General features: G+C 42.7%; 1 protein-coding gene across 6 annotated transcripts in view; it reads left to right on the forward strand.

Moving 5' to 3' along the window:
• The window catches only part of LOC118370119 (sodium- and chloride-dependent GABA transporter 2-like), a 36,564-nt gene extending 10,173 nt beyond the window's left edge, over positions 1-26,391 (forward strand). For 3 of the 6 annotated variants that reach the window (XM_052498989.1, XM_052498988.1, XM_052498987.1), the window contains 11 exons: positions 1,620-1,707; positions 2,054-2,186; positions 6,898-7,032; positions 15,578-15,681; positions 16,730-16,854; positions 18,905-19,017; positions 19,260-19,397; positions 20,338-20,440; positions 23,518-23,618; positions 23,878-24,048; positions 24,401-26,391. In XM_052498989.1, the coding sequence (XP_052354949.1) occupies positions 1,620-1,707; positions 2,054-2,186; positions 6,898-7,032; positions 15,578-15,681; positions 16,730-16,854; positions 18,905-19,017; positions 19,260-19,397; positions 20,338-20,440; positions 23,518-23,618; positions 23,878-24,048; positions 24,401-24,529 (1,340 nt within the window). In that variant the 3' untranslated portion in view covers positions 24,530-26,391. The remainder of the gene's footprint in view (positions 1-1,619; positions 1,708-2,053; positions 2,187-6,897; positions 7,033-15,577; positions 15,682-16,729; positions 16,855-18,904; positions 19,018-19,259; positions 19,398-20,337; positions 20,441-23,517; positions 23,619-23,877; positions 24,049-24,400) is intronic. The other 3 variants (XM_052498986.1, XM_052498983.1, XM_052498984.1) reach the window with 1 other exon arrangement.
• Positions 26,392-27,959: the final 1,568 nt, after the last annotated feature.

A 27,959-nucleotide genomic window follows, 5' to 3' on the forward strand; every position in this document is an offset into this window, starting at 1 on the left:
TGTCAACTAGTGTCAAATATTTGAACGCATTGGAGATGTGTTTGATTAGGTTGGTGTTTGCATTTTTGGGACTATTCCAATGGTTCCATTGTACCAGAAAAACTAAATCAGCTCAATCAGCTCATGGCCAAGACTAAAGAGCCCTCCAATGATGTCAGGGAAAAGATTGTAGACCTACACAATGGGCTTTGCTGCAGGAGGGCCTGGTGCCCTTCACAAATAGGGAAAAACTGTAAACCAGTTTTTTTTTTTTTTTTTTTGGAAGAGAAAGAGGTATGGGATGATTATGAGTCGAGTTGAGCTAAGGTGAGTTTAGTTGAGCCTCTAGTGACTCCCCATCCCGCATGCGGGAGCATAATCATCGCCTGACACTAATTAGCATAACGCAACGGACATAAATATCCCTAGAAAATATTCCTATTCATGAAAATCACAAATTAAATATATTGAGACACAGCTTAGCCTTTTGTTAATCACCCTGTCATCTCAGATTTTCAAAATATGCTTTCCAGCCAAAGCTAGGCAAGCATTTGTGTAAGTTTATCAATAGCATAGCATTTTGTCCAGCTAGCAGCAGGTAACTTGGTCACTGAAATCAGAAAAGTGTAACGGATGTGAAACGGCTAGCTTAGTTGGCGGTGCGCACTAAATAGCGTTTCAATCGGTGACGTCACTTGCTCTGAGACCTTGAAGTAGTGGTTCCCCTTGATCTGCAAAGGCCGCAGCTTTTGTGGAGTGATGGGTAACGATGCTTCGTGGGTGTCAGTTGTTGATGTGTGAAGAGGGTCCCTGGTTCGCGCCCGGGTATGGGCGAGGGGACGGTCTAAAGTTATACTGTTACAAAAGCAATCAAATTAAATCGTTTACCTTTGATGAGCTTTGGATGTTTTCACTCACGAGACTCCCAGTTAGATAGCAAATGTTACTTTTTTCCCCAAAAAAATATTTTTGTAGGCGAAATAGCTCCGTTTGTTCTTCACGTTTGGCTGAGAAATCGCCAGGAAATTGCAGTCACGAAAACAGCGAAGAATATTCCAAATTAGCTCCAGAATATCGACAGAAACATGGCAAACGTTGTTTATAATCAATCCTCAAGGTGTTTTTCAAGTATCCATTCGATAATATATCCATCGGGACAATTAGTTTTTCAGTAGGACCGATTGGAGTAATGGCTACCTCTTGTTTTTTACACGAGAATCTCTGGCAGCATCAGGTGACCACTTGCGCAATGTAGCCGCTTACGGGTATTCTTCAACGTAAATGCGTAAAACTACGTCACAATGCTGTAGACACCTTCCGGAATACGGAGAAAGAGTAATCTGGTTGATAGCCCATTCATTGGAACGCAGCGCTTTCAAAACATGGGGCACTTCCGGATTGGAATTTTCTCTGGCTTTTGCCTGCAACATCAGTTCTGTTATACTCACAGACAATATGTTTACAGTTTTGGAAACGTTAGACTGTTTTCTATCCTAAACTGTCAATTATATGCATATTCTAGCATTTCGTCCTGACAAAATATCCCGTTTACTACGGGAACGTTTAAAAAAAAATGAAAATACTGCCCCCTAGTCACATCATTAAGGTGACCGTGTGTTGAAGTTCTGTCTGTCTTGTAGATACCTGTGTGTTGTTTGACTGTCAGAACCTAACCTCTGGGACCGGCCTACCAGAGAACGCTACCTCGCCTGTCATCGAGTTCTGGGAGTGAGTCTCGCCCACGTTCCTTACAACACGACTGCATTTTGTTTCCTTAGAAATGAAGTAAAGGGGCATTATATGCAGCTTTTTGGCTGGCATTTTAAAATGTGAGGTATTAACAATGTCGTGTCCGTGACTTGCCAAAGTCCGTATTAGGGGACATAGAGAAGACTGGAGATAATGTAGATGAGGTAGGGCCACATTTCCAACAGGGGTTTGGGTTTAAGGGGGTTCAGTTTTACCAAGAGTAGAGTGATCATAATCTACCTTTGGCATTACAGTGGCTTTAAACAGGTTCATGTTTAGCCTTGTATCTATTTGGGGGTATTATTAATTGTGTGTGTCCGTCCAGGCGGGAGGTCCTGCAGCTGTCCAGTGGACCAGATGAGCTGGGGCCAGTCAGCTGGAGGCTGGCTCTGTGTCTGCTGCTAGTCTGGGTCGTCTGCTACTTCTGTGTGTGGAAGGGGGTCAAATCCACTGGCAAGGTGAGCACAAATACACATACATACCGTGGGGTCTGAAATTATTGACACCCTTGACAGAGATTAGCAAAAAAAATGATGTATAGAATAAATAATTAAAATACTGATCTATATTGTATTACATTTTTTGGGGGGGAATTATAATATTTTATACTAACTTAATTGCTGAGAGGAAAACTATTTTGTTTACCAAGTAATATTTTCTCTGCAAAAAGGTAGCAAAACCATTCAATACCTCACCTGGCGAAAGGATACCACCAATGGGGATTTTTCTAAAATGTTTTATGAGATTGGAGAATACATTGGGAGGGATCTGAGACCATTCCTTCATACAGAATCTTTCCAGACACTTGATGTCCTTTGTGTGCTCTTATTGACTGCCGTCTTCCATTGAAACCACAGGTATTCAATGGTGTTCAAGTCCTGAGACCATTGCAAAATGTTAATTTTGTGGTCAATGAACCATTTCTTCGTGGATTGATGTGTGCTTATATATACAGTACCAGTCAAAAGTTTAGACACACCTACTCATTGAAGGGTTTTTCTTTATTTGTACTATTTTCTACATTGTAGAATAATAGTGAAGACATCAAAACTATGAAATAACACATGGAATCATGTAGTAACCCAAAAAGTGTTTTATTATGTATTTGAGATTCTTCAAAGTAGCCACCCTTTGCCTTGATGACAGCGTTGCACACTCTTAGCATTCTCTCAACCAGCTTCACCTGGAATGCTTTTCCAGCAGTCTTGAAGGAGTTCCCACATATGCTGAGCATTTGTTGGCTGCTTTTCCTTCACTCTGCAGTCCAACTCATTCCTAAACATCTCAATTGGTTTGAGGTTGGGTGATTGTGGAGGTCAGGTCATCTGATGCAACACTCCATCACTCTCCGTTCTTTGTCAAATAGCCCTTACACACCCTGGAGGTGGGTTGGGTCATTGTCCTGTTGAAAACGAATGATAGTCCTACTAAGCGCAAACCAGATGGGATGGCGAATCGCCGCAGAATGCTGTGGTAGCCATGCTGGTTAAGTGTGCCTTGAATTCAAAATAAATGAATGACAGTGTCACCAACAAAGCACCCCCACACCATCGCTCCTCCTGCTCCATGCTTCACGGTGGCTACCACACATGCGCAGAACCTCCGTTCACCTACTCTGCAACTCTGAAAGACACAGCGGTTGGAACCAAAAATCGCAAATTTGGACTCATCAGACGAAAGGACTGAATTGATTGCAAATAAATTCATTAAAAATCCTACAATGTGATTTTCTGGATTTTTTTCTAATTTTGTCTGTCATTGTTGAAGTGTACCTATGATGAAAATGACAGGCCTCTCTCATCTTTTAAGTGGGAGAACTTGCACAATATATATATATATATATACGCCTCCCACACCAACCCTCAAACACACCCCTCAGCAATTCCAGACTCAGATACCGCATAGAAAGGCTTGACCAAACTGATTTTCAGCAACCACCTCAAGAAAACACTCACCAATGAGCTTGACCAAAAGCCATCACACACAACACCCATTCTGGCTAAATTGTATGGTTTTCATCCACTCCTTCTAATCAGGGACTGATTCAGACCTGGAACACCAGGTGAGTGCAATTAACTACCAGGTGGAAACCAAAATCAGAAGTGTTTCAGCCCTCCAGAACCGAAATTGAACAACCCTGCTCGACCAACAGTAATCATAGCCTCAATTTTGAATATAGTTGCAGAGAGACCCTGTAACCCTAGATACAGATCATTCAGGTGAGAAAAAATATCACCCAGATAGGCCAGTCATGTGAGAAACTCGTCATCATGCAAGAGGTCAGACAAGTGAAAATTAGGGTCAGTAAAGTGAACTTTAAGCTCGTCTCACAATTCAAAATAACGTGTCAATACTTTTCCCCTTGATAACCAGCGCACTTCTTTATGTTGTAAAAGCGTTTACATGGTCGCTGCCCATATCATTGCATAATGCAGAAAATACACGAGAGTTCAGGGGCCTGGCTTGAACAAAGTTAGTCATTTTCACTGTAGTGTCCAAAACGTCTTTCAAGCTGTCAGGCATTCCCTTGTCAGCAAGAGCCTTTCGGTGGATGCAGCAGTGTACCCAAGTGGCGTCGGGACCAACTGCTTGCATGTTTATTACCACTCTACTATGTCTCCCTGTCATGGCTTTTGCACCATCAGTACAGATACCAACATGTCTTGACCACCGAAGTCCATTTGATGTCACAAACTATCCAGTACTTAGAAATATCCTCTGTTGTCCTGGTTTCCAGTGGTTTGCAGAAGAGGATGTCTTCCTTAATTGACCCCCCCATAAACGTAACGGACATATACCAGAAGCTGTGCCAGGCCCGCCACGTCTGACTCATTCAGCTGTAGTGCATATAATTCACTGGCTTGTATGCGAAGCAATAATAGTTTCAAAACATCTCCTACCATGTTACTGATGCATTTTGAAAAAGGTGTTGTTTGATGAAATCATTGTCTGTATAATTTTTTGGGCCTTTTCCCCCAGCATTGTCCCAGCCATATGCGCAGCAGCAGGAATAATGAAGTTCTCCGCAACAGGGCTTGCCTGTCCAAGCCACTCGGGTAGATCACCTTACAAGATGCTTTTAGCCCCTTCTTATTAATGGTATCTGGTGCTTTTACTACTCGAAAGTCATCTTTATTCTCGCTCAAACTCCAGTGGCTTATTTTTTTTAAATTGTCATGTTTCATTTCTAAACGTCTTCGCAAGAGTGAACGTTTCCCTTGAGAGGGTTAATGTGATTGGATGTTAATTATTTGACTAGGCTACCTGTATTTGACATTGTGTTGTTATTTCACTGAACACTAGATGGTTTAATTTTATATTTGGCAGTGCAACGAGGCTACTCAGGCGAGAAAAAATCCTCACACAAAATGTATAGCCCCGTCGGAAGAAATGTGCTGTTTGAAAATGCGAATCACATTTTTATTTGGCGTACCCCCGACGGCATTGCGTGTGCCCCTGGGGGTACCCCAGTTTGGGAATACCTGGGTATACCCCAGTTTGGGTATACCTGATATAGAAGATGAACTTGGCAAAAAAATAAACGTCATCTCACTGTCAACTGCATTTATTTTCAGCAACTTAACATGTTATGTTCATACAAATACTAAAACAAGATTCAACAACTGAGATACAAACTCAACAAGTTCCACAGACATGTGACAATCAGAAATGGAATAATGTGTCCCTGAACAAAGGGGGGGTCAAAAATAAAAGTAACAGTCAGTATCTGGTGTGGCCACCAGCTGCATTAAGTACTGCAGTGCATCTCCTCATGGACTGCACCAGATTTACCAGTTCTTACTGTGAGATGTTACCCCACTCTTCCACCAAGGCACCTGCCAAGTTCCCAGACATTTCTGGGGGGAATGGCCCTAGCCCTCACCCTCCGATCCAACAGGTCCCAGGTGTGCTCAATGGGATTGAGATCCGGGCTCTTCACTGGCCATGGCAGAACACTGACATTCCTGTCTCGCAGAGAACGAGCAGTATGGCTGGTGACATTGTCATGTCAGGATGAACCTGCAGGAAGGGTACCACATGAGGGAGGAGGATGTCTCCTTGTAACGCACAGCGTTGAGATTGCCTGCAATGACAACAAGCTCAGTCCGGTGATGCTGTGACACACTGCCCCAGACCATGACGGACCCTCCACCTCTAAATCGATCCCGCTCCAGAGTACAGACCTCGGTGTAACCTTCATTTCTTCAACGTTGAACGCAAATCCTGCCATCACACCTGAGAGAAAACCGCCACTCATCAGTAAAGAGCACTTTTTGCCAGTCCTGTCTGGTCCAGCGACGGTGGGTTTGTGCCCACCGGCAATGTTGTTGCCAGTGATGTCTGGTGAGGACCTGCCTTACAACAGGCCTACAAGCCAACAGTCCAGCCTCTCTCAGCCTACTGCGGACAGTCTGAGCACTGATGGCGGGATTGTGCGTTCATGGTGCATCTCGGGCAGTTGTTGTTGCCACCCTGTACCTGTCCCACAGGTGTGATGTTCGGATGTACCGATCCTGTTGATACACGTGGTCTGCCACTGCGAGGATGATCAGCTGTCCGTCCTGTGTCCCTGTAGCGCTGTCTTAGGTGTCTCACTGTACAGACAATACAATTTATTGCCCTGGTCACATCTGCAGTCCTCATGCCTCCTTGCAGCATGCCTAAGGCACATTCACACAGATGAGCAGGGACCCTGGGCATCTTTCTTTTGGTGTTTTTCAGAGTCAGTAGAAAGACCTCTTTTTAGTTTCCTAAGTTTTAATAACTGTGACCTTAATTGCGTACCGTCTGTAAGCTGTTAGTGTCTTCACCACCGTTCCACAGGTGCATGTTTCATTAATTGTTTGTGGTTCATTGAACAAGCATGGGAAACCATATTTAAACCCTTTACAATGAAAATCTTTGAAGTTATTTGGATTTTTACGAATTATCTTTGAATGACAGGGTCCTGAAAAGGGGACATTTATTTTTTTTGCTTAGTTTAGAAGGTATTATAGCATTTTCGAATGAATTGAAATGTACAGTATAGATGTGGTTGACATAAGGTATCATAGATGTACAGTTACATATATGTGATTGATATAGAATCTAGATTCTAGAACTTATCACGCCATTTTCGGTTGGATTTCAGATATTATTGATCTAGAAGCTATCCTACTGTTGTTCCAGGTGGTCTACCTTACCGCCACGTTCCCCTACTTGATGCTGGCCATCCTGCTGGTACGTGGCATCACCCTGCCTGGAGCTGCCCAGGGGATCATCTACTATCTCAATCCCAACATCACCCGCCTGGCAGACCCACAGGTATGTGCGACCCACCCTCCTACCCGCCCACTACCCACACCCATACCCGCCAACATACTGGGTCTTTTTTTGATTAGGCACAAAACTGAACAAAACTGACTGAAACAGGGAGAGACTACCAGACCTTGTCCCATAAGAAAAGTTTACATTGTGAAACGTTTTAGAACGTTTTTCAATGTGTGCCCTAATAAACATGACCCTGGTAATTTCTGAGAGGATACTGATTGGACTGGCTGCTTTTTAGCCAGTCCCAAGCGCCCCTCTATTGGAGTAGGTCTAGTCTGAATCAGTCTATGTAGGGTGTCAACCCACTCGACCCAGAGTGGTTGAAAACCACTTTGGTGTTGACATTTCTCTTCCTTATGTTATAAACACATTTTACGAAGACAAATATGATTATTCGGCTTGGGCGACATACCAGTTGCGGTCGGTGCCATTTAAGATTAGGGAGGACGATTTAGTTCTTCTTTGAGCATGGCCTTATTTCTATTACAGCATATTGGATGACTGATGTTCCATTTACTCAACTCAATGTAACATAGGTTTAGGCTACTATATGAGACTTAAATTTGCTCTATACCCATCATGAGGTTGCTACAACCTAGCCTACAAGTGAAAGTTTATAACGTAGGTGCACAGGTTGAGAGTAATCAAGGTGACAGACAGTGACACATTCAATACCATCTTGCACCCTCTTGCCTGCATCAAGCTGATCTTGTGTGTAATCATTTGTCCAAACGGTTGCAAAACCTTCCACTTTGCAACTGAAACAAATTCAGCTCGGTTCATCCCTGTTTCATTGCGTTTTCTTCCATTTAGGAAACATTTTGCAACAGAATCTGCGGAATAAATATACCCCTGATCACCCGCGCAAACAGTTCACTTTCTTAGCAGCCATATACAGCATCATCACTTTCCTCATTGTATAAATCCTTCTCGCATCTATGCGCTCTCCTCCTCTCACTTTTTCCCTTTGCTAGTGGACTTCAGTGCACAACACAACAGCTGTCTGTGACCAAGTGAAAAAACCTCTCCAACCTTCATACCATAACCATTAACCACTACACTGCCTACATCGTTGTCACCATATTATCTAATGTCATAGTCAACATAGCTACTAGAACTGACTCATTAGTAAACCCACAATCGAATCCATATGTACAATCACACAGTACAGTGTACAGCAAGCTGTTTAGCAGTTACGCTGGCCAGCTCCGTTGGCAATAAATGAATATGACTAAAAGCTTACTTTCACTTGGAAGAGTTGCCGTGTTGGATAGCCTTAGCCAGCTAGCTAACATAAATTGCATTCGTCTCACTGTTTGATTCACGTTGTTGAGTATGCTAAATTAGCTGCATTAGCTAGCTAAGTAAGTGAAAGGTAAACTAAAGAGAAACCAATACAACAAAACATAGCTAGCTCTCCCTCTGCTGTGTCTCCTTTTAAATTTTGGGAATAAAGTGTTTTTTCAAAACTGTACAACTATTGTCGTTCTCTCTTTGAGTCAACTACTCACCACACACTATGTACAGCAGTGCTAGCTAGCTGTAGTTTATGCTTTCGGTACTAGATTCATTCTCTGATCCTTTGAGTGGATGGACATGTCAGTTCATGCTGCAAGAGCTCTGATAAGTTGAAGGACGTCCTCATAATTAGGGCTGTGGCGGTCATGAAATTTCGTCAGCCCGTGAATGTCAAGAAACTAATTGTCGGTCTCATGGTTATTGACCGTTAATTAACATCAACACATTTAGCATCTCCTGATTTCCCCTACAAGCCACTGATGCAGGCCTTTGGAACATCTACATTTTAATAACTCTAATAGATCCATGTAAAATAGCCTAAACCTTAACAATAAATTTATTGTATTTATTATTTATTTATTTAAAAAAATCGACAGGTCTAAAGAAACATGATATGAAGAAAACGTTGTCTATTTCAGAAGAAAATAATAGCACACTTGTCCATATGTTAGGTCCTCATTTTTATAAATGTATTTAACTACGCAAGTCAAATAAGAACAAATTCTTATTTACAATGTTGTCCAAGGAACAGTGTGTTAACTGCCTTGTTCAGGGGCAGAACAACAGATGTTTACCTTGTCAGCTCGGGGGATACAACCTTTCGGTTACCGGCCCAACACACTAACCACTAGGCTACCTCACCCTGATCGGGCTATGCCATATGGCTGTGGGCTACACTAGTTCATTTAGCACACAAGTTTTGGTTAGAATTCCATGCCATTATTTTATGGTATGAAGAATACAATTGAACATAGCTGAATAAAATAGAAAGGATATTTTCTCCAAATGATTTGAGTGCACACATGCGGCTATTCTGTGTTGTGCGGTTAGCAAAGAAACAGGTACTCCTATATGCTTAATTTAAGTTATCAATATAACTTTAGTTGTTCTACAAACACTGGGCTCTATGTTTTGGGTTTTTAATACATTGTAAGGCTACATGAAGCGTCTCTAATGATGATTTGAAAAAAGTAGCTTGAAGGCATGAGCTCTGCTTTGTTTTCTTTTGCGCAGGCTGTACACACTTCATCTGTCTCTCATTTTCAATTTGACAAGCACTTGATAATGTCTCGAATTTCCCGGCGGCAATTTTCCTATGAGAAAGGTTCAGAACTTTTGTGAAACAGTACAGTTGAAAAATATATGGCAAGTGGAAAACTGGATTGTGTTAAGAGGTAGATGGGAGGGGTTGAAGGATGGGAGTAAACCAAATTACTATTGTAAAATGCATTGTGTCCGTAAAATTCATATAGTATGTATAAGCTGGAAGTAGAATCCTAAGTGTTGTCCATTATTTGACTCCAATTAGGGGAGGGGTGTAAGGGTTAGGGGAATATAATAAAGGAAAGATATATACACAGTACCAGTCAAGAGTTTGAGTAGGTGTCCATTCAACAGTTTTCTTTATTTGTATTATATTCTACATTGTAGAATAATAGGGAAGACATACACTACCGTTCAAAAGTTTGGGGTCACTTAGAAATGTCTTTGTTTTCCATGAAAACATAAATGAAATTTAGTTGCAAAATGAATAGAGAATATAGTCGTTGACAAGGTTATAAATATTGATTTAAAAAAAAATTGAAATAGTAATTGTGTCCTTCAAACTTTGCCTTCGTCAAATAATCCTCCTTTTGCAGCAATTACAGCCTTGCAGACTTTAGGCATTCTAGTTGTCAATTTGTTGAGGTAATCTGAAGAGATTTCACCCCATGCTTCCCGAAGCACCTCCCACAAGTTGGATTGGCTTGATGGGCACTTATGTACCATACGGTCAAACTGCTCCCACAACAGCTCGATAGGGTTGAGATCCTGTGACTGTGCTGTCCACTCCATTATAGACAGAATACCAGCTACCTGCTTCTTCCCTAAATAGTTCTTGCATAGTTTGGATCTGTGCTTTGGGTCATTGTCCTGTTGTAGGAGGAAATTGGATCCAATTAAGTGCATTGCGTTGCAAAATGAAGTGACTTCTTCAAGATCTCTTTTACCCTGTACGAATCTCCCACTTTACCACCAGCAAAGCAGATGGCGTCAAGCACTCCTCCCGCATCTTTTCATTTTTTTTTCTGCGTCTCACAAATGTTCTTCTTTTGATCCGAGCACCTCAAACTTAGATTTGTCTGTCCATAACACTTTTTTTCCAATCTTTCTCTGTCCAGTGTCTGTTCTTTTGCCCATGTTAATATTTTATTTTTATTAGCCAGCCATGTAGCTTTTTCTTTGCAACTCTGCCTAGAAGGGCAGCATCCCGGAGTCGCCTCTTCACTGTTGACGTTGAGACGGGTAGTTTGTGGGTACAATTTAATGAAGCTGCCAGTTGAAGACTTGTGAGGCATCTGTTTCTCAAGCTAGAAACTATATTGTACTTGTCCTCTTGCTCAGGGCCTCCCACTCCTCTTTCTATTCTGGTTAGTGCCGGTTTGCGATGTTCTGTGAGGGGAGTAGTACACAGCGTTGTACGAGATCTAAAGTTTCTTGGCAATTTCTCGCATGGAATAGCATTCATTTTTCACAACAAGTATAGACTGACGAGTTTCACAAGAAAGGTCTTTGTTTCTGGCCATTTTGAGCCTGTACCGTTATTGCTGGACTATTAAGCGCACCTGAATATAAACCGCACCCACTGAATTATTAAAAAATATGTATTTTGTACATAAATAAGCCGATAAGCCGCAGATTCCTACCGGTACATTGAAACAAATGAACTTTACACAGCCTTTAAATGAAACACGGCTTGTAACAAAAATAAATGGGCTTTAACGAAACACGGATTGTAACAAAAATTAAAACAGTAGCCTACCAAGAAAGTCATTGGTCACTAACTTCCTCCTGTGCACTGAAACCGCTGAAGTTATCTCCTTCGGTGTCGGAGTTGAATAGCCTCAATTGCTTCATCCGATGTTGGTTCGTTTTCATTGTCGCTCTCGTCACTTTCATCCGGAGGCAAATACCCCGCTGAGCTCATGCTGCCCCTTCAACACGCAGTAGTCCAGCCTTTCGAAACCCGTTGATGATAGTGGATTTTTTGAACAATGCTCCACGCTGTCAGGACCCACTGGCAGACTTGACCATAATATGCTCTTCGCCTGCGGCCCGTTTTAGTGAAGGATTTCTCCCCACTTGTCATCCAAGCCTCCCACTGAACAAGGAGCGCCACCTTAAATGCACGATTTGCAAATACTTTGGGCCATCTGCTTTTCTTCCCTCTGAAAGCTTTTGTTGTCTTTCTGCACTGAGTCAGTTCCCCACGCTGCAGTTTCCAACGTCTTATCATCGACTCATTAAGGCCAAGCTCCCATGCAGCTGCTCTATTTCCTTTTCCAACAGCCAGATTTATCGCCTTCAACTTGAAAGCTGCATCATATGCATTTCTCTGTGTCTTTGCCATGATGAGGGTGACAAAATGACTACCGTAATCAGAATGATGAAGTTTGAGCGCGCTCGATTTACGTCACATTATGTGACGGTGCTCAGTTTTTTGGCGGCATGAATCTTGTGAAAGCGGGAAAAATCCATAAATTAGCTGCGTCATTGTATAAACCGCAAGGTTCAAAGTGTGGGAATAAAGTAGCGGCTTATAGTCTGGAATTTACGGTAATCGAACCCACAAATGCTGATGCTCCAAATACTCAACTAGTCTAAAGAAGGCCATTTTTATTGCTTCTTTAGTCAGGACAACAGTTTTCAGCTGTGCTAAGATAATTGCAAAAGGGTTTTCTAATGATCAATTAGCCTTTTAAAATTATAAACTTGGATTAGCTAACACAACGTGCCATAGGGACACAGGAGTGATGGTTGCTGATAATGGGCTTCTGTACGCCAATGTAGGTATTCCATAAAAATCTGCCGTTTCGAGCTACAATAACAACATTAATAATGTCTACACTGTATTTCTGATCAATTTGATATTATTTTAATGGACAAAACAAGGAGCTTTTCTTTAAAAAACAAGGACATTTCTAAGTGACCCCAAACTTTTGAATGGTAGTGCATGTGTTTCCTTTTTTTCCAGTCCCAGCTCTGCTCAAAGAAAAACATGCAGGAGGGGGGAAAAAGATGTTCATTTTTGTTTAACACTTCTTTGATTAATACATGATTCCATATGTTCTTTCATAGTTTTGATGTCTTTCCTATTATTCTACAATGAAGAACATAGTAAAAATAAAGAAACTCTTGAATGAGTAGGTGTGTCTAAAATTTTGACTAGTACTATACAGTTGAAGTCGGAAGTGTACATACACCTTAGCCAAATACATTAAAACTCAGTTTTTCACAATTCCTGAGATGTTTATCCCAGTAAAAATTCCCTGTCTTAGGTCAGTTAGGATCACCACTTTATTTTAAGAATGTGAAATGTCAGAATAATAGTAGAGGGAATGATTTATTTCCGCTTTTATTTCTTTCTTCACATTCCCAGTGTGTCAGAACTTTACATACACTCAATTAGTATTTGGTAGCATTGCCTTTAAATTATTTAACTTGGATCATACATTTTGGGTAGCCTTCCACAAGCTTCCCACAATAAGTTGGGTGAATATTGGCCCATTCCTCCTGACAGAGCTGGTGTAACTGAGTAAGGTTTGTAAGGCCTCCTAGCTGGCACATGCTTTTTCTGTTCTGCCCACAAATTTTTGATAGGCTTGAGGTCAGGGCTTTGATGGCCACTCCAATACCTTGACTTTGTTGTCCTTAAGCTATTTTGCCACAACTTTGGAAGTATGCTTAGGGTCACTGTCCATTTGGGAGACCCATTTGCGACCAAGCTTTAACTTCCTGACTAATGTCTTGAGATGTTGATGCTGCCACCGCTGTGCTTCACGGTTGGGATGGTGTTCTTCGGATTGCAAGCCTCCCCCTTTTTCCTCCAAACATAAAGATTGTCATTATGGGCAAGCAGTTCTATTTTTGTTTCATCAGACCAGAGGACATTTCTCCAAAAAGTATGATCTTTGTCCCCATGCGCAGTTGCAAACCGTAGTCTGGGTTTTTTATGGCGTTTTTGGAGCAGTGGCTTCTTCCTTGCTGAGCGGCCTTTCAGGTTATGTCGATATAGGACTTGTTTTACTGTGGATATAGATACTTTTGTACCTGTTTCCTCCAGCATCTTCGCACCAAAGTACGTTAATTTCTAGGAAACAGAATGCGTCTCCTTCCTGAGCGGTATGACTGCTGAGTGGTCCCATGATGTTTATACTTGCGTACTATTGTCTGTACAGATGAACGTGGTACCTTCAGGCGTTTGGAAATTGCTCCCAAGGATGAACCAGACCTGTGGAGGTCTACAATTTTTTTTCTGAGGTCTTGGCTGTTTTCTTTTGTTTTTCCCATAATGTCAAGCAAAGAGGCACTGAGTTTGAAGGTAGGCCTTGAAATTCATCCACAGGTACACCTCCAATTGACTCTAATGTCAATTAGCCAATCAGAAGCTTCTAATGCCATGACATTTTATGGAATTTTCCAAGCTGTTTAAAGGCACAGTCAACTTACTGTATGTAAATGTCCTAAGTGACTTGCCAAAACTATAGTTTGTTAACAAGAAATGTGTGGAGTGGTTGAAAAATGAGTTTTAATGAATCCAACTTAAGTGTATGTAAACTACTTATTCAACTAGATCTTCTTATAATTCTTCTGAAGATGAGTGTATGTAAACTAAGTGTATGTAAACCTCTGACTTCCACTGTGTGTATGTGTGTATATATATATATATATATATATATCTCTATATCAGTGCCTTGCAAAAGTATTCACCCCCTTGGTGTTTTTCCTATTGTGTTGCATTATAACCTGTAATTTAAATGGATTTTTACTTGGATTTCATGTCCAAATCAAAAGCACCATTAAATCCATTATAAAACATGGAAAGAATATGGCACAACCACAAACTGCCCACCAAAACTCATGGACCAGGCAAAGAGAGCTGCAAAGCTCCACAGTGGAGATTGGAGGATCTGTCCATAAGACCACTTTAAGCCGTACACTCCACAGAGCTGGGCTTTACGGAATAGTGGCCAGAAAAAAATAAGCAAACACGTTTGGTGTTCGCCAAAAGGCATGTGGGAGACTCCCCAAACATATGGAAGAAGGTACTTTGGTCAGCTATTTGACCATCGAGGAAAACGCTATGTCTGGCGCAAACCCAACACCTCTCATCTCCCTGAGAACACCATCTCCACAGTGAAGCATGGTGGCAGCATCATGCTGTGGGGATGTTTTTCATCGGCAGGAAATGGGAAACTGGTCAGAATTGATGGAATGATGGATGGCACTAAATACAGGGAAATTCTTGAGGGGAAACCTGTTTCAGAGGTTCACCTTCTAGTAAGCATACTGCTAAAGCAACACTCGAGTGGTTTAAGGGGAAACATTTAAATATCTTGGAATGGCCTAGTCAAAGCCCAGACCTCAATCCAATTGAGAATCTGTAGCATGACTAAAAGATTGATGTACACCAGCGCAACCCATCCAACTTGAAGGAGCTGGAGCAGTTTTGCCTTGAAGAATGGGCAGAAATCCCAGATTCTAGATGGCCGACGCTTATAGAGACATACTCGAATAGACTTACAGCTGCAAAAGTTGGCTCTACAAACTATTGATTTTGGGAGGGTGAATAGTTATGCACGCTGAAGTTCTGGTTTTTAGTCTTATTTCTTGTTTGTTTGCATCTTCAAAGTGGTAGGCATGTTGTGTATCAAATACTTGTTCTCCCCACTGTACATACATACAATATGTGTGTGTATTTACAAAAATGATATATGGGGGATTGGAAATGATGCAGACAATTACATTTATGGAAGCTACAATCTATCTGCAATATTAAAGTTGATCTTCCCCCTAAATAAAGAAATATAATTTTACCCATTGGTAAAAATATGCAGTCTATCTATGCAGCCATGCTCTCTCTGTCTTTGTCTTTCTTCTCTTTCTTTCTCTCTTTTTGACTTGCGTGCTCTCTCTCTCTTTTTTTTTCCCTTTCTCTTTCCCTCATTTGTACTTTTTCTATCTGTCCATCTCTGTTTAGGTATGGATGGATGCGGGGACTCAGATCTTCTTCTCTTATGGCATCTGTCTGGGGAGCCTTACCGCCCTGGGCAGCTACAACAAATACAACAACGACTGCTATAAGTGAGCCACACACACACACACACACACACACACACACACACACACACACACACACACACAGTAGATGATAGAAACCAAATACACACACAGTGGTAATAATTTCATCAACTTAGCTCACCAAGACAAATAAAGCAAAGGGAGAATTTCACCTTTCAGTTTTCATCTCATGAATTGGCAGATTTATCCGTAGAACTTTTGCTTTCTTAAGGTACTCCCTGCCTTTGTTCCAAATGGCACCCAATTCCCTATGTAGTGCACTACTTTTGACCCGGGGAATAGGTAATAGGGATTCATTTAGGATGCATCCCCCAACTCCCAGTCCCCAGATATTTTACAAAAAGAATGCCAGGAATGACAGGGAAAACACTGACACCGTACCCCACCTAGAACAAAATCCCACACTGTCTGTTTCCCACACTGACATGCAGGTCCTGGCAATTACAAACCCAGGGTCGTGTTCATTAGGGAACATAATGGAAACGTTTTAAAGCACTTTGCAACGGAAAAACAAAAATGTGCGTTTCTTATTGGACAGGGCCAAGTAGTCCCTCCCTGTTTGTCTTTTTTTTGGGGGGGGTGCACAATAAACATGACCCAGGCTCCTTTTGTAGCTGGACAGCTCTTTGAAAGTTGAAGCTGGCGCCAGACCATAAAGATAATTGATTACTCTTTTGAACACGATCCCTTCTTTTTATGCCACTGGAATGACTCATGTTTTGATTTGATTGATCTGTCTTGATTGATTGATCAACCCAATTGTATGAGGCTGTATAGTATTGTTTGAAAGATTCATTTATTCAGATGTATTGACTGACGGACAGTCTTCTTGCCATTGTGCTTTTTAACATTGTCTCGTTAATCAATTTATCGATTTTATTTAGCGGATCAGATTTTTTGATTAACTGACTGATTGTGTTTCTTTTATTTATTGATTGTTTTATTGATTAATTGTTATTTTTTTAGTAGTTTGAAGTCAGTGATTGCTTGAGATTGTCTGTTCCCTATATTTACTCAGTGATTGATTGTGATTGTCTGTGTGGTTTGCCAGGGACTGTTTATCCCTGTGCCTGCTGAACAGTGGCACCAGCTTCCTGGCAGGCTTTGCCATCTTCTCTGTGCTAGGCTTCATGGCTCAGGAGCAGGGCGTGGACATTGCAGATGTGGCCCAGTCAGGTACATTATGGGGGGGATCTTGGGTCAATACGTATTCAACTCTTTTGTTGTGCAAACTTAAGGAGTAAATATGTGCTTAACGAGTCACATAAGTTGCATGGACTCGTTCTGTGTTCAATAACAGTGGTTAACATGATTTTTAATGACTGCCCCATCTCTGTACCACACACATACATTGTGTAAGGTCCCTCAATCGAGTAATGAATTTAAAGCACAGATTCAACCATAAAGACCAGGGAGGTTTTCCAATGCCTTGCAAAGAAGGGCATCGATTGGTAGATGTGTAAAAAAAGTATGCTTGGGGTCATTTTCCATTTGGAAGACCCATTTACGACCAAGCTTTAACTTCCTGACTGATGTCTTGAGATGTTGCTTCAATATATCCGCACAATTTTCCTTCCTCATGAAGCCATCTATTTTGTGAAGTGCACCATTCTCTCCTGCAGCAAAGCACCCTCACAACACGATGCTGCCACCCCCGTGCTTCACGGTTGGCATGGTGTTCTTCGGCTTGCAAGTCTCTCCCTTTTTCCTCCAAACATAACGATTATTAAGACCCATTATGGCCAAACAGTTCTATTTTTGTTTCATCAGACCATTGGACATTTTCCCAAAAAGTAAGATCTTTGTTCCCATGTGCAATTGCAAATCGTAGTCTGGCTTTTTTATGGCAGTTTTGGAGCAGTGGCTTCTTCCTTGCTGAGCGGCCTTTCAGGTTATGTTGATTTATAGGACCAGTTTTGCTGTGGATATAGATACTTTTGTACCTGTTTCCTCCAGCATCTTCACAAGGTCCTTGTCTTTACGTATACTAAATAATGTGTGACATTCGTTTGATTGAGAATGGACCAGTATCATGCACCTGTATTGAACCAGGGGCAGAGGAAGAAATACATGTCATCTATGCACTTATATAGCGAATGGAGGATGCTTTCCCCCGTGGTTTATTTTTATGCCAGCCAGGTAGGCTATACTCCTGTTGTAAATATAAGCGATGAGCTTAATATTAGGAAAGTTGAGAAATAAATATATTAGGCCTAGCTGGTGGAGGCGATTTAATACGGTCACCTCAACATCCCTAGTTGTGATATGAGAATTGAAGATGGATCAACAACATTGTAGTTATTCTACAATACTAACCTAAATGACAGTGTGGATGAAGGAAGCCTGTACAGGATAACACATATTCCAAAGAATGCATCCTGTTTGCAACAAGGCACTTAAGTAATAGTTCAAAAATTGTGGTAAAGAAATGTACTTTTTGTCCTGAATACAAAGCGTTATGTTTGGGGAAAATTCAACACAACACATCACTGAATTGAACACATTTCTTCAAATTTTCAAGCATGGTGGTGGCTGCATCATGTTATGGGTATGCATGTCATGGGCGAGGACTAAAGTTTTTTAGGATAAAAAAGAAATACAGGAGTACAGCTAAGTACAGGCAAAATCCTACAGGAAACCCTGTTTCTGTCTGCTTTCCAACAGACACTGGGAGATTTAATTCACATTTCAGCAGGAGAAATAAATCACATCTTCACTGGAGTTGCTAACCAAGGTGACATTGAATGTTCCTGAGTGGCCGAGTTACAGTTTTGACTTAAATCGGCTTGAAAATATTTTGCAAGACTTGAAAGTTGCTGTTTAGCAATGATCAACAACTAACTTGACAGAGCAAAGAATAATAGGCAACGATTGTACAATCCAGGTGTGCAAAGCTCTTAGAGACTTACCCCAAAAGACTCACAGCTGTAATTGCTGCCAAAGGTGTTTATAACATGTATTGACTCAGGGGGTTGAATACTTATATTATCAAGATATAGTAGTGTTTTATTTTTTATAATTGTTTTACAAATGCTTTTTTAAATTCCTCCACTTTGACATTACAGCGTATTTTTGTGACAAAAAAAATACAATTAAATCCATTTTAATCCCACTTTGTAACAGAACAAAATGTGGAAAAAGTCTAGGGGTTTGAATACTTTCTATATGTGTATGACTCTGTGTTGTATGGCTGTGTTTGTCTGACTGTGTGTGTGTTTCTCTCCAGGCCCTGGGCTGGCCTTTATAGCTTACCCTCGGGCTGTAGCCATGATGCCTTTCCCTCAGCTCTGGGCTGTGTGCTTCTTCCTCATGATCATCATGCTGGGGCTGGACACACAGGTGTGTGTATGGCACACACACACACACACACACACACACACACACACACACACACACACACACAGGGGCTCTTCGACACATGCATCCAGGGTGTAAACAAATAATAATTACACTGTAACAAGCATCGTATCCACATGCACACACAGACAACACCCACACAGTATGCAACAGACAAGCATTGCAATGTAACAGCCATCTTACACACACCAACCTACCCTGTTCCCCTTCCACCCCCTGTCCAGTTTGTAAGCCTGGAGGCCCTGATGACCTCTGTGACTGACCTCTACCCTACGGTGATCCGGCGGGGTTATCGACGAGAGCTGCTGCTGCTGATGGTGTGTGTCGTCTGCTTCCTGGTTGGCCTGGTCATGGTCACCCCGGTGAGTCTGGTTGGATGGATGCACGGGTAGATGATTTCTTGGCTCCCCAGACTCCTTGCTCCGGCCAAGTGCTACCCCACGCCCTTGGAAGTTAGTTTCTTCTCTGGGAGTCTGAATCTTGAGTGCCTCCCCAACCCTTCACCAAATGCGAACACATTCAGGGCCGTCTGATTGGTCAAGAATCTGATGGGTTGGGCCACAGCCAAAGCACACGTGGGTAAAGCCAGGACAGCGGAGTCAATCACCACCTTTCGGAGACACCTGAAACCCCACCTCTTTAAGGAATACCTAGGATAGGATAAAGTAATCCTTCTCACCCCCCTTAAAAGATTTAGATGCACTATTGTAAAGTGGCTGTTCCACTGGATGTCATAAGGTGAATGCACCAATTTGTAAGTCGCTCTGGATAAGAGCGTCTGCTAAATGACTTAAATGTAATGTAAATGTAAAGCGGAAGTTTGAAAATTCATCTTTGGCTTTGATACCCCGATTGGTTAGAGAAGATCCAATCGCTGATTACTTTGTTTTATAAAGTGCCCCTTGTGCCCCTAAAGTCTGTAGCGAATGACAGAGCAGCAGAAGAATTTAGTGTGAGTTGTCAGGCTAGATGGATGGATGGTTGTCTGTTTTACTGGCCACATGACTGGTTGGTTAGCTTGGGTGGCTGTCTACGTGACTGGCTACATGGCTGGCTAGCTGACTGTCTGTCTGTCTCAGTCTGCTTGCCTGTCTGTCTACATGATTGGTTGTCTGTCTGTCTATTTGACCTAATGCCCGACTCGTTGACATATCCACCTACTGTTAGACACTCTGTTACAATTAGTACATTATCCAAATGTCTTCTCCCAATGAAATGATCTCCCTCTGTCTTTACAATTGTGTAGATCTATGATGTGGTGATAAATCTGTGATGTCATGTTCTCTCAATCTCTTTGGATAGGGTGGTCTCTATGTGTTCCAGATCTATGACCACTACTCCTGTAGTGGGGCCAGTCTGCTGCTCCTGTCCATCTTCCAGTCGGTGGCCGTGGGCTGGGTTTACGGTGAGTCCAGAGGTTGTGCACAATTAAAAACCTTATCACAACCTTAACACAACATCTTTCAACCTAATGTAGACTTAACACTGTACACTGAACACATGTGTGCCTCGAAACACTGTACTTTCTGTTAGCCATAGCAAGATGTATAGATATCTCTCAATTGTGCAAATGTGGTGTTGTTTAACTATGCACAAATCTTGTATGTCCTCTCACCGTACCTTTCACATTCCTATTCAGGTCAACACTATATGAATCTGGAGTAGTCTATTGCGGGTGTGAGCTGTAGTGTAGTGGAGACCGAGCCAGCGCCAGATCTATTCATGAGTCACTGTCTTCCCAGACCCTAAATCTTCCCGCTGAATGTGTCGCCACACAGTCTCAGCTATGGGGCCCTGGGGAGCCCACAGTAGCTGCCTCGGATACTAACACACAAAAAGCATAGGCAAAGAAAAGCTCAGGCATGAATCTCCCTTAGATGATAACATGCTAGCGCTAAGTCACTAAGGCAGGAAAAACTCCGGTGATAGAAAAACCTGAGCATAAATCTTCTTAGAAACGCTAACATCCCAAAAAGTTCCAGACACAGAAAAGCTTGGGCATAGATCTGCCTCAAATGCTAACACGGAGTCTCTAACATAGACAAGCTCAGACACAGGAAAGCCAGAGTGAAAATCTGCAGAGTCTACAGTGGAACTGCAGAGGGATTTTGGGTGATCTACTTTAATTTGTTTCCATGTAAGTTGAGAGTGTAAGATAGGATTGTTGTTTTACGCTAAGAGCCCTAGCCAGAAGGTAGAGACTCGGGCTGTAGATAGGAATGATGATGGGGATTGGAGCAGTCTGTGTGAGGTGGGAACCTCTCTGCTCTGGTGGATTCCTAAGGTGTGTGTACGTGTGCGTGCGTGTGTAACTTCATACATGCATGCCTACAGTGCACTCGGAAAGTATTCAGACCCCTTCACTATTTTTTTTACGTTAAAGCCTTATTCTAAAATGGATTGAAAAAAAACATTTTCACATCTATCTCCACACAATACCACATAGTGGCGAAGTAAAAACAGGTTTTTAGAACATTTTGCTAATATATATAAAACATGTTAAACTGAAATATTACATTTAAGTATTCAGACCCTTTACTCAGTACTTTGTTTGGAAGCGATTACAGCCTACAGCAATTACGCTACAAGCTTGGCACACCTGTATTTGGAGAGTTTCTCCCATTCTTCTCTGCAGATCCTCTCAAGCTCTGTCAGGTTGGATGGGGAGCGTGTCTGCACAGCTATTTTCAGGAACCTTTATTTAAGTAGGCAAGTCGGTTAAGAACAAATTCTTACATACAATGACGGCCTACCCCGGCCAAACCCTGAAGACGCTGGGCCCATTTTCCGGCACCCAATGGGTCTCCCAATCACGGCCGGATGTGAAACAGCCCAGGATCGAACCAGAGTCTGTAGTGACACCTCTAGCACTGGAATGCAGTACATTAGACCGCTGCGCCACTCGGGAGCCCGGTCTCTCCAGAGGTGTTCGATGGGGTTCAAGTCCGGGCTCTGGCTGGGCCCCTCAAGGACATTCAGAGACTTGTCCCGAAGCTTCTCCTGAGTTGTATTGGCTGTGTGCTTAGGGTCATTGTCCTGTTGGAAGGTGAACCTTCGCCCCAGTCGGAGGTCCTGAGCGCTCTGGAGCAGGTTTTCATCAAGGATCTCTGTCTACTTTGCTCTATTCATCTTCCCTTGATCCTGACTAGTCTTCCAGTCCCTGCCACTGAAAAACATCCCCACAGCATGATGCTGCCACCACCATGCTTCACCGTAGGGATGGTGCCAAGTTTCCTCCAGACGTGACGCTTGGCATTCAGGCCATATCTTGGTTCTTCAGACCAGAGAATCTTGTTTCTCATGGTATGAGAGTTCTTTAGGTGCCTTTTGGCAAACTCTAAGCAGGCTGTCATGTGCCATTTACTGAGGAGTGGCTTCCGTCTGGCCATTCTACCATAAAGGCCTGATTGGTGGAGTGCTGCAGAGATGGTTGTCCTTCTGGAAGGTTCTCCCATCTCAACAGACTAACTCTGGAGCTCTGTCAGTGACCATTGGGTTGTTGGTCACCACCCTGACCAAAGCTCTTCTCCCCCTGATTGCTCAGTTTGTCTGGGCGGCCAGATCTAGCAAGAGTCATGGTGGTTCCAAGTTTTTTCCATTTAAGAATGATGGAGGCCACTGTGTTCTTGGGGACCTTCAATGCTACAGACATTTTTTCGTACCGTTCCCCAGATCTGTTCCTCGACACAATCCTGTCTCTGTGCTCTACGGACATTTCCTTCGACCTCATGGCTTGGTTTTTGCTCTGACATGCACTGTCAACTGTAGGACCTTGTATAGACAAGTGTGTGCCATTCCCAAATCATGTCCAATCAATTGAATTTATCACAGTTGGACTCCAATCAAGTTGTAGAAACATCTCAAGGATGATCAATGGTAACAGGATGCACCTGAGCTCAATTTCGAGTCTCATAGCAAAGGATCTGAATACTTATGTAAATGTAGAAGCATTTCTAAAAACCTGTTTTCGCTTTGTCATTATTGTGTGTAGATTGATGAGAACAAAAAAGTGAATTCAATTTTAGAATTAGGCTGTAACGTAACAAAATGTGGAAAAAGGGGAAGGGGTCTGAATGCTGAATACTTTCCGAATGCACTTGCGGTAGCCATGCTTTACTACTCTCTGAGCATCCCCGTGGAGATGGAATTTGTCCGTGGTCGTTTAGACTGCGGTCAGGTCTCCAGTAGTTCCTCTATGGTCATTACGACCATGGGATTTAAAGGTGGTCTGTTCAGGACCTTAGACAATATCCTGTGCTATAGTTCTACCGTCTTATATGGGTCTCGGATTTAAGTGGTTTGGGGCCTCGAAGACCATTTTCTAGTTTTCAATTACTGGTCTTTACGATTGTGCCTGGACTTCAGATTGACCTGGTTTGGTCCTTACAATTCAGAACCATGGTTAAACCACTGTTGTGGTCAGAACCCAGCCTTGACCACAGAGCCATGTAATAACCCCTGACCCCTCGCCCTGTTCCTTAGGGCCTGACAGGTTCAATGACAACATTAAGCACATGATTGGCTACAGCCCGCTGCCCTTCTTCAAGCTGTGCTGGCGCTATCTGACGCCAGCCATGTGCACGGTGAGTGACCTTTAACCCTTGACCCCTGTGTGTGGGATCTTCATATATCCCAATTGTGTCTGCCATTATATCCATGTACACATTTGAGTAATTATGTGAATTATTTGGTTACCTTTTTTTGCAGAATCTAGTTAGGACTTTTCTCTGTACATTTCTTACCCTACAAAGGGATCAGACTGATACACTGGTTCAAGATGAATCCATTGGGTCCTATTCAGACAAGCAATGTGTGTGCAACTCTTTCTCTCTCTCTCACCAGGCGACGTTTGTGTTCTCCTTGGTGTGCTGGTCCCCTCTGTCCCTGGGCAAGGGCATAGTAGCCCCGGGGTGGGCCACAACTCTGGGATGGCTCCTCACCCTCTCCTCTGTCTCCCTGCTGCCCCTCTGTGCACTTTACGCCCTTGCCACCACCCCCGGCAGCCTAACACAGGTCAGTCACACATTTTTACACCAACAGCAAACTACCACACTTGGCCCTACCATAACCCTGACTCCCACATTAACTGTTACTCTTACCCCTACCGTCCAACACTGCACAATGTGGACTGACTCCAACACTTAATTACCTCCATTTCCCCTGTGACTTACCCTCTTGATTACACAAGACATTAGTTAGTGTGTCTTGAAAATAACTTGTACCTTCCCATCATGCTATAGTGAATAGGTTGGCCAGTAATTCCGTGCACAAGACTGTACTGAGCATATAAGACATACTGTACAGTGCATTAAGGCATCGGTTGTGTGTGACTAACATCTTGTCCATCTCTCCTGTTGACCCGTAGCGTTTCCGCCGGCTGTGTCGTCCTGCCCCCGACTCCAATTTGGCCATGGACCACCGGACCACCTCTCTCACCTTTGAACCCTGTCTGGCTCTCACCGCCGGAAATCCAATGAGCCAATCGCAGACGTGATCTAGGGATGTCCACCCTGGGTTTAGCCAATGATATGGTTTCTGCGCACCAAATGGGACAGATCAGAATCGGGGGTCATGGGATGTTTCTGTGGAGATGGGAAGGCCTCTGCCCCTCTGTTGTGTTCTCACTGGTAAATGGAGACAGGATGGTGGTTTAACTGTGATGGGCCTGGGATATGTGGACCGGATTTAGTGACATGCCCATGGGGGAGGGGGAAATTACCTCATCATAATTTCAGTCAGACTAGTCAATGGTTTCTGACTGGACTATTTTGATCAGACTGATTGGGTCTGAAATAGTACCCTATTCCCTCCCTATATAGTACACTATTACCTTTAACCAGGGCCGCTAGGGCTCTGGTCAAAAGTAGTGCACTATGTAGGAAATATGGTGCCATTTCAGTCTGTGATTGGATTAAGGCATTAAGTGAAACTGTTTACAGAAAATGAGAAATCTCCTCTGGGATTGGAAGTAGTGAAGAAAATCAGACCGTAAAATATATCTTTCTCCTTTGTGCTATTTATTGTGTTGTATAATGAATTGAGTAAAGTGAATGCAGTACCATGTTGAAAACATAAGTAATAATCAGAGAGACATACTATACACTGAGTGTACGAAACGTTAGGAACACCTGCTCTTTCCATGACACAGACTGACCAGGTGAATCCAGGTGAACGCTATGCTCCCTTATTGATGTCACTTGTTAAGTCATTGTACCTAAACTGTATGTGTACACATGTATACGCAGGGCCCAGCTGTAAAAGAGACCGTGGTCTCAGTCTGTGTTCCTTGTTGAAATAAAGGTATAATAATGATAACAGTAAGTTCACGTCAATCAGCGTAGATGAAGGGGAGGAGACGGGTTAAAGAAGGATTTTTAAGCCTTGAGACAATTGAGACATGGATTGTGTATTTGTGCCATTCAGAAGGTGAGTGGGCAAGACAAAATATTTAAGTGCCTATGTACTGGGTAGGGTACTAGTTGGTGCCAGGCACACCGGTTTGAGTCTGTCAAGAACTGCAACGCTGCTGGGTTTTTCACACTCAATAGTTTCTCGAGTGTATCAAGAATGGTCCACCACCCAAAGGACATCCAGCCGACTTGACACAACTATGGGAAGCATTTGAGTCAACATAGGCCAGCATCCATGTGCAATGCTTTTGACACCTTGTAGAGTTCATGCCCTGGCGATCTTGACTGTTCTGAGGGCAAAAGGGGGTGCAACTCAATATTCAGGAATGTGTTTTGTACTCTGTGTATAGTAGGAACTCCGACATACGAACATGTCTGGACTGGAGGTCCTTCAGACTGAAATGTCCGTAACTTTGAAATTCACTTTAAAATTCACTTTAAAAACTCATCAAACCTTTATTGAATATATTGATTAAATATATTTTTATATAAATGATTTGTTATAGAAAATGTATACATATATATATTTATTGTTTTACATGTGTTTTCTAATCATTTATCTAGATACCGTAATAATATCTGATTTTGTTTTTAAGACCATGTAAACAACATTTACACTTGACAGAAGTTCCGTTTCATATTGCCCGTTCGGTTGACTGGTCAATCTGTAACTCTTGAGGCTCGTGTCTTTGAGGTTCTACTTTATACAATCTAATGGCATGTTGTAAGGTTTTCAATCATGTGAAAATCCCTGTAACTATTTTCTTGTTCTACAGTATGTGAAAACTGTGGCTAATCATGATCCAATGTGTTCAATTTTACTTCTCAAAGCTGCTGGAAATGTACACCGTCATCTCGGTTTACAAATTGCCAGCCATGGATATGACTCTTTATAGTCTTTGATTACTTTCTCATTGAAAATATAAAAGAAGAAACATGCTGTGTTGTATTGAACAAGGGTGTGCATATGTATGTGTCTGCGTGTGTTCCTGTGTGTGTGTGTGTGTGTGTGTGCGCGCGCAGAGGACTGTGTTCGTCCACAGAGTTTCAATTTGTAATGTCATAAATAGCATAAGGTAGAACATAAACAGGGTCAGTCAGTTCCAGTACCATATGAACAATGTGCAGGGATACTGGAGGGGTAGATATGTATAGGGAAAGAGAAAGGGGGATACCTAGTCAGTTGTACAACTGAATGCATTCAAGTGCAATGTGTCTTCCGCATTTAACCCGACCTCTCTGAATCAGAGGTGCTGGAGGCTCAGGATATATGATAAACAGAAAATATGATAATTATATGTGTGTGTGTGTGAGCAAATTATGAAGTGTGTGTTGGAGTGTCGGTGAGTGTGTAGGGCCATCTGAGTTTGTATAGAGACTGCAAAAAAGGGTCAACTCAGTGTGTGTAATTATTTTGTTAATAACACTGTTAGCAGTGTTATGTCTTGGAGATAGAAGCTGTTCAGGAGACATGGTGTCAGATTTGATGCACCGGTTCCATTTGCCATGCGGAAGCAGAGAGAACCGTCTGTGGCTGGAGTCTTTAACGATTTCCCAGGCCTTCCGTTCACACCACCTGATATAGAGGTCCTGGATGGAGGAAGGGAGGAAGGGCCCCAGTGAGTCCTATATTGCTGGCGTAGGTACGTTACCTCTGTGACCTAGGTCCTAGGGGACACCCTGTACTTGTCACCTAACCCCACCCCCCTCCCTGGCTGCCACGGTAACGGATGACAGAAGAGAGAGCGCCTCTGAAACAGGCACACCACACTTTAGAGCGAGAGATAGCGATGAAGGGATGGATGAAGAGAGGGTGGGGCCTCTTTAGAAAGGATCAAAAAGCCAACTTGTCATCCATCACTCGAGAACAAATGTTGTGGGTTCTCGTTATTATGCTAACGTTCTTTATCGGATGCATTTCGATCCCAGCGGGCATTCAGTGGCCTGTTATGGGTGAGGGAGGGAGAGCATGTGAGTGAAAGAGTGTAATGCATCCCAAATGGCGCCCTATTCCCTACATAGTGCACTATATAGGGTATAGGGTGCCATTTGGGACACGAGCCGAAAGTCGTTGAGATTCATTCTGGAACCATCCACCATCACTGAGCCAGTTGGTTGTGTAAAAGGGTCCGGGGTGTCAATTAGCTGTGTTAGATTCCCCCCACAGCGGATGATATATAGAACCGGGTTGTCCCTGCTCCACACGTGTCTGTGCACGCGTTTGTTATGCACACGTTGTTTTGGTGATGAGTATTTTAGATACCATGGGACTCCTTTGCAGAACGTGCGATCTATCATTGTACTGTGTATGTGGAGATGAGTGGGTGGTTAGTTCAGGCCCATATGGTTCCCTGGCATACATCCTCTGTTTCAGAGGAACAGGATTAGAAATGATGCCGTGTGTGTGTGAGAGAGAGAGAGGGGGAATGAAAGACAGAAACGTATTGGAGGATGTGTTGGCAGATGCAGTTTGTCCCAAGCTCTACACCGTATAATTGTTTAGGTTGTCTGTAG

Source organism: Oncorhynchus keta, chromosome 37 (assembly GCF_023373465.1).
Source record: "Oncorhynchus keta strain PuntledgeMale-10-30-2019 chromosome 37, Oket_V2, whole genome shotgun sequence".
NCBI lineage: Eukaryota > Metazoa > Chordata > Actinopteri > Salmoniformes > Salmonidae > Oncorhynchus > Oncorhynchus keta.